General features: G+C 38.3%; 1 protein-coding gene across 2 annotated transcripts in view; it reads left to right on the plus strand.

Annotated features, from left to right (window-relative positions):
- The window catches only part of LOC125242630 (acid sphingomyelinase-like phosphodiesterase 3a), a 129,426-nt gene extending 127,360 nt beyond the window's left edge, over nt 1–2,066 (plus strand). For both annotated transcript variants that reach the window (XM_048151451.1, XM_048151452.1), the window contains one exon: nt 1,452–2,066. In XM_048151451.1, coding sequence (XP_048007408.1) covers nt 1,452–1,659 — 208 coding nt within the window. In that variant the 3' untranslated portion in view covers nt 1,660–2,066. The remainder of the gene's footprint in view (nt 1–1,451) is intronic.
- Nucleotides 2,067–8,058: the final 5,992 nt, after the last annotated feature.

An 8,058-nucleotide genomic window follows, 5' to 3' on the forward strand; every position in this document is an offset into this window, starting at 1 on the left:
TGGTCGTTTAGCGATAAGGTACATTCGATAGTGACCCAATTTTTTCTACATACTACCCACATACGAAATGTTTTTTTTTTTTATTCTGGCTCTTTGTTTCTTTATGCATTTATACATGCAATAATTCTCGTTGTTATGTTAAGAATTCGGTTTTTGGCTCTCGTGTGTTTTTTAACCCCCGACGCAAAAACGACGGGGTGTTATAAGTTTGGCTTGTCTGTCTGTCTGTCTGTGTGTGTGTCTATCTGTGGCCGAATTTGATTTTTTTTTTGTTAGAAAGCTGAATTAGTCGGGAGTGTTCTTAGCCATATTTCATGAAAATCGGTTCACTATATAGGGGGTATTTTTTCTTTCTTCATCTATATAAAGTTTACAAGGTATTTTCTTTATTAAAGCTTAATGCTAAGCTTCTTTAGTTTCTGAGCTAGATAATATACTGTTAATGGGCTACGGAGCTAGCTCGAGCTAGATAGTGAGAACAAAAGCGCAGCGTAAATTTATAACCGTTTTAGGGTTCTATTTAATAGCCAAACAAGTGAAAATCGCCTTATAAGACTTAAAATATAAAAGTACAAAAAAATTGTTATTTTTCAGAATTTGAGCTGATTTACAAGATACGCATGTGAGATTGCGAGACTCGGATGCGAGTGTCATTACAAAGCGATGTTTCATTCGCGTGTAAGATCGCCTAACCATGGGGCTTTAGTGTATAAGTGTCAGATTTACGTAAATCCCAATATTTAGCCTAATATCAACCATCTTGAATTCCGAACTGGGGGGTTACCATGACGTGCTAAAGCCGTTCAGTTTAGGTTGAGAGAGAGGGACGGAGCTATGTAACTGCTATAGCTGTGTCCCTTTCTCTCAACCTAAACTGAACGGCTTTAGCACTTCATGGTAGCCCCCAGGTTCTAAGATCACACAAAATGATTGCTTTTTAACCCTCGTTAAAGGAGCCACTGACGATCAGGCACATCAGTTATAAGTTCGACCGAAGTGACGACCGGTCTGGCTCAGTCGGTAGTGACCCTGCCTGCTGAGCCGCGGTCCTGGGTTCGAATCCCGGTAAGGGCATTTATTTGTGTGATGAGCACAGATATTTGTTCCTGAGTCATGGATGTTTTCTATGTATATAAGTATGTATTTATCTATTTAAGTATGTATATCGTCGCTTAGCACCCATAGTACAAGCTTTGCTTAGTTAGGGGCTAAGTTGATCTGTGTAAGGTGTCCCCAATATTTATTTATTTATTTAAGTAAAAAGTTACAGCATCCAAGAACTGACAGACAAATCATCAGCTACTAATAATTTAATGTTGCACCACCTACAATTTCTGTGATTAGCCCAAAGGTTGAATTGTAGATAATGCTTTATGGCATTAAGTCCGCCTTGTAGTTCAGTTTTATTTTCTATATGCAATAAATATTTCAAAAAAATATTTTCTCTACAGGTACATGAACGCGTTAAGAGTCCGCCACGCGACAGACTTGGATTGCGACTCAGCGTGTGTGCACGTCCACTACTGCGCTATCACCCGCGCAGAATACCAAGAGTTTCGCACATGCGTCCGCAACCCCGCCTCGGCACTAGCGTCGCGCGCACCAGGCAACTCCGCCGCCATTTTGTTGTACGCCATTTTGATTTTGATCTCGTCGTAGGAACTGATAGTAGATTTATAATTATCATCGCCATTTAGTTAAGAAGTTTGTGTTTTTATGTGGCGATATTGACTTGCAATTGCTCAGAAATAAATAGGTTTTGTAAAAAATAAGTTATTAGTCATTTTAAATTGTCTTTCTTAACAGAAAATGTCCGAAAAGTAAATAGCATACTTTTTTTGTTGCCTACAAATAAATAAAATAAATGTACCTATATTGCATCCTCATTCTTACTTGTCTTACCTAGTTTTCCCTATTTTGTGTAAGTTACAATGTTACCAGAAACATCTTTTTCCTTGCGTTATCCCGGCATTTGTCACGGCTCATGGGAGCTTGGGGTCCGCTTTGACAACTAATCCCAAGATTTAGCGTAGGCACTAGTTTTACGAAAGCTACTGTCATCAGACCATTCAAGACGAAGGGTAACTAGGCCTTATTGGAATTAGTCCAGTTTCGTCACGATTACGTCACGCCTTCACCGAAAAGCTACTGGCAAATATCAAATGACATTTCGCAAACTCATTGGTACGAGCCGGGGTTCGAACCCGCGACCTCCGGATCGAAAGTCGCACACTCTTACCGCTAGGCCACCAGCGCTTCTCCGCCAGGCCACCAGCGCTTCTCCACCACAGCTTGTTACCAGAAACATACTTACTATTGTAAAAATGGTATGCGGTCAAATTAGACTTCAACCTTTTTGTCAAATACGTACCTAAAAAGAAATCATATTTATAATTATAAAATTTTGTTTGTTGTGATTATGAAAGCTATTTGATTTAACGACTGAAAAAGGAAAATCTAATTACGGTTAACGTAATTACCGTTATAAATTTTAATGAATTCATTTAATTACATTTAAAACTGTGGCGTGACCATTTTATTTAGATTAAAACGTTTATAAAGCCTCTCTTAATACCTCCCTTTTTAAAATGTTACACCTTTAATGGTGTATTTTGAGAACTGACACACTTATTATTTATATTGAAGAAAAACTGATTCTAATTGTTATGTATGTTGAACTTGTTATTCACACTAGAGATTTTTCGACGGGTACCTCAGTGGACGGGTGGTCTAGAGGAAACGACGTTAGCCGCGTAAGCTGAAGACCCGGGTTCGATTCCTGGCTCAGCCATCAGTGGGCTTGGTTGCTTTTTCTTTCGTGTATGGTATCATCTATTACAGTTAGTTATTCTATATTAAATTATTATTTCTATTTGTTCATGGAAAACTACTAAATGTAAGTAAGTTAGGTGATTATGGATCTACCCCGACATGAAAGAATATTTGAACAATGTAATTCATCTAATTATAGCTTATGTTTAAATTATTTAGGAATTTAATGTTAACTATTAAAGTAGTTAGTTAGTATGCGTAAAGAAATAAAACTACTTATTTTCCTAAAGGAAGGGACGGTTTAAAAGCTGTAAAAATTGTAAATATTTTTAATAGCTTTAGTTTTGATAGTACATGCATTATAAGAGCACGTTTACATTGGGTTGACCTTAGCTATCTAAGGTTTAAAGTATTACTAAAACTTTCATAATGAAAGGCTTGAGTGCACACTATTATTGGGCGTGCACTGGGCGGAGCGCGTGGCGTGGATGTCAAACAATTGAATCTCATACAAGTATCCTTAGTCGACGCTGCCCAATATGAGCATGCACTCAGGCTTTACACTAATGGCTCAGCCACAACATTGGGCTAAGCGCGATAGCGTGAGCGGCGGCCATACATTGGAGCGAGACACAGCGATGGGACTTTTCATTCGCACGTATGACTGCCGCTTACCGCTGTCGCGCTTAGACCAGTGTCGTGGCTGAGCCGTAAGAGGTCAACCGATGTAAACGTAGCATAACATTATATTCATTGATGTCACTAGTCATTGTTTAAAATAATGATTCTCGTCGCTATTTGATTGTGATATATAGAAAATTTTGTATAAAGGGATTAAGCAAAACTCGGTGTAAGTAAATAAATATCATTATGAAATATATTGTTTTATTTTGTATCATTTCAGCGTGCGCGACAACTCGCATGCGAGTTTCAAAATTGCGGTATTAGATTGGTATGCTGTATGTAACCTCAACAGTCTGCAATGTAAGTAAAATCGCATGCCAGTTCGCGCACCGTTAAAATCACGCTAAAGAACGTTTAGTGAAAAAAATATTGAGAGATCAATTTTTCGATATTTATTAGGTATAAGTACATAATAAAGTTAATGAGTGAAATTTAAAATTTTGGATTTTTAATTTGCTTTCAGATTTCTTGAGATTATTATGATTTAATATAATTTTATAATATTTAAGGACTAAAATATATTGAAAGGTTACAATTACGTATAGAGTAATGGAAATTTTGTTGGCATTTTTCCCAGTTGATGGCGTTATATAACAACACCACGAAAGATAATTATCTTCCTTTATATATTATCCAGATAAAAGAATAATAGAAGGCCCTGTACAAGTGTACACACCTCTAAAAAAAATGTCAAACAACAAAGACTAAACTACGCTCTTACAAAAGTCCAATTCAATACCAACAATAAAGCATTAACGTAACGCACAGTTCCTTCATTTTATTGGGCGGCCGAATATTCCGGCAATATCCAAACACATTCATATCCACATTTTTATATGAATATTTTTCTAAAGGGCGCCTAAAACGCTCTGAAGAAGTAGGTCGGACCAACTAAACCCTTTCTTGAAAGCATGCCCCACCAGTTTATAGCGACCTCCCTTTTTCAAACCTTATTCACACTCTTATGGATAAAGTAAAACACGGTTAGAGGTCTTTTAAAGATGGTCGAGGGGAAACATGTATCGATATATGAGCAAAAGGGTTCGACCGTTGAAAAAAGTGGTAAAATGCTAGTAAGCATTTGTGGGTCATGAAAGGATACGTCACTTAGGCCTTTGTCGTTTTGTGCCATTATAATGTAAGTTCGAAATTCAAATAGTAAATGCTTAGGTGGATATGAAAGCCTACGCCAGGTTTCCTTTCAACAGCTGACAGGACTATTGTAGTCTGTTTTCATAAAAGAGCCTACATTAATGTTGAAAATGAAGTGAATTTTATTATCTTGAGTATATGCTATTACTTCATTGAAAATGCTGTTAAGGGTATCTAGATTTAAAGAGCTTTTAAACACTTAAGAAAGGGGGTGGTGAAATTCGTAACCCGTCACCACACGGGGCCCTATTGTAAATGATTTTGGCCCTATTGTAAATGCAATTTTTAATTTTTTTATTTGATTAAAGTATGAAAATATTTATGAAATCATCATAATAAAGCTCGTTTTCTGGTGGATATTTGAAACACAAGTCAAATTAGAATACCTCTTTTAATTATGCAAAATGGCCGGGCCCTCGCAGCTCCAATTAACCACGTTTTACAGTAAAATGTTAACAACAAACTGGTACGGTTAGAATCGAAAGTCCCAGTTGAGTTCCTGTACTATTCATAAAAGTTTTTAATATGTTAAAATATATAATGCTAAACGCAGTCTGGCTCTTTCTTTTTTGACGGAGTGGGAATGCTGTTACGCACGATGTGTGGGACTCGCCGTTTCTTTCCCCTCCCCTAGCGACAGGGAGGAAACTTGGCCCTACCCACGAAACCCACTCCGGCGTTTCATCCTCTCTGCCGTTCGTGAGGGCGCGCTGGGGTCGATGTATGTTCATCATTCACCATGACGCAGTCTGGCTCTGTCGCATTAATACGGAAGAGATTGAGATAGCTGCAATAACGTTAATATCGTAAGCGTTAGTACATTTAGCTTAAAACCCTGAGTCAGTCACCCGCGTGCGTATGCCACCTTCATATGCGTACCAGTCTAGCAGTTGATCTTACGTTTATCCACCACCCTTACCCACATTTCTCTTATCTACTTTCCTAACGTGACTGCCCCAGATTCAAACTAAATGACAGCTACGCTCTTTTCAAACCGGATTCCACTAAAACATTAAAACTAGGTCGGGACAGCATTAATAATCTCGTCCCTTAGATGTTAACGGCCTCATTTTAAACCTAACCAAAACGCATTTCATCCAATTTGATTTGTCTGGCCGCAAGCGCCGTGCGCTTCATGTACGACTCTCTGGCGGTACCATAGAGCAGGTTAAAAGCACCTCCTTTCTGGGTTTCCATATAGATCAGGGCCTAACATGGGAGAGCCATACTGAATCCTTGTGTGGCAAATTGGGAAGAGCTTGTTTCGCCCTAAGCAGACTGACGCCAGTCCTCCCTCTTCAGGCAGTCCGCAGCTGTTACTTCGCCAGCATACAGTCCATCATTCAGTACGGGCTTGAGTTGTGGGGACGTGCGGCCGATTGGCAACGTGTATTTCGCCTCCAAAAACGAGCTGTAAGAGCAATCTCTCGAGTTCCATGGCGCGAGTCTGCAAAGCCTCTTTTCACAAAGCTGGGGATGATTACGTTGCCGGGTCTCTTGATACTGCAAACTGCCGTATACACGCGAGAGAATCTAGATAAATACCCCAAGAGGGGAGATAAAAGCGACCGCATCACGCGATACGGACACAAACTAGCGGCGGTGCCCCGTAGCCTAGCAAAGACGGCTAAGGGCCGGTTTTTCAATCGCCAGATAAATATATCTATCAGATAAAGTTATCACTATCCTTTTCATCACACGTATAAATGACAATGACAGCTAACATTTATCTGACAGATATTATTTATCTGGCGATTGAAAAACCAGCCCTAAAACTATACACGTTATGGGTCCCGCTGTGTATAACAACTTACCATCGGTAATAACAGATGCACCTACTATGACAATTTTCAAAAACAAACTCAACACTTGGCTTGTTGAGCAGTCGTTCTACAGCCTTGATGAATTCCTGACTAGTAAATATTAATTATATATAAGCCAATTGTAATAACAATTACTTGTATAGTAGATACGTAAGATGACATGTAATTATATATTATCAATAAATTATGAGTATGAGTATGAGTATATTTTGTTTAAAAGTATATAACCCATTTTGTTTTCATCCGTGCACGGTCGACGACTTCAAAAAGGGTGCCCACATCCCATTACATGAATTCAAACGCGAATTTCTACCCTACAGCTTGAGGATCTCATGGTAAAAATGGGGAAAATCGTACAAAAATGCTCAGTTTCATGTTTATTCCATTACATCTTTCAGCTCGGTGTCCCCCAAGATGGAAATTTAATTCCTGCAGAATTAATGAGTCTCTGGGTTTGGACACAATTAAATTAGAAGCCTAATGATCTGGAGAAGGCTTTGCTTTGTGCGGGAAATACTAATAGGGTTCGGAGTAAACACGGTAAGAGTAATGCAATCAGAACGAATGCTGGATCTCCGACGGTTAATTGTATTAAGTTTTATTTTAGGAATGGGGTAATGCATTCCGTAGTCAACTAGGAACCCTAACCTTATAGTTTCGCCATATTTTTTTTTTATTTTATAAATCTTACTCTTGGCCATAGACTAGCCAAAGGTAAAGACGCGGATAATCTCAGTGACCGGTAGCACTAGAATGCTGAAATTTAGTACCAATATTATGTATATCTATCACACCGACAGAGTGGTAAAATAAAAAGTGGCGTGTGATATATTGTTTGATAGGTATAGAAAAATGAATATGGGTTTACGAAAATCATTTTTAATATTGAAATTCGCTCCAAAAGTTCAAAAATGTGTTATATTACGAAGTTTCACTTCTTCCGCGCGCACTCCACGCATTTTTTGTCTCGCTTATGATTTCTAATTAAGATGCATTGGAGTAATTTTGAATCACAGAAATGCTCGAGTAATTTTGAAAGGGGAATCAAGATTGAAATAACGATGATTTTAACACGCTTTTATTAGGTCGTCGTGTATGTAACTAACTATGTAATGGAATCTAAGGGAGCTAATTTAACCATCTTCCAGGGGTCGTAGCGTAATGAAAATTGGCAGCTGTATGTAGTTCTGATGACAATACAATAATATGGTACTTTTGAACTGATCTGATGATGGAGCCGGAAGATATGAACTAGAACTACATGATGGAACATCGTATCGTAGCTGTTTTTGGGTTTCTAAGAAAAGTCTTGTAATGGACTTTGACTACGATTAGGTTTCAAGGTCTGATGATGAAGCCGGAAGATATGAACTGGAACTACATGATGTAATTTCGTATGATATCTGTTTTTGGGTTTCTTAGAAAAGTCTTGTAATGAACTTTTGACTGCGATTAGGTTTCAAGGTCTGATGATGGAGCCGGAAGATATGAACTGGAACTACATGATGGAACATCGTATGATATCTGCTTTTCAAGGTCTGATGATGGAGCCGGAAGATATGAACTGGAACTACATGATGGAACATCGTATCATAGATGTTTTTGGGTTTCTTAGAAAATTCGTGTA

The sequence above is a fragment of the Leguminivora glycinivorella genome, chromosome 3 (assembly GCF_023078275.1).
Source record: "Leguminivora glycinivorella isolate SPB_JAAS2020 chromosome 3, LegGlyc_1.1, whole genome shotgun sequence".
NCBI lineage: Eukaryota > Metazoa > Arthropoda > Insecta > Lepidoptera > Tortricidae > Leguminivora > Leguminivora glycinivorella.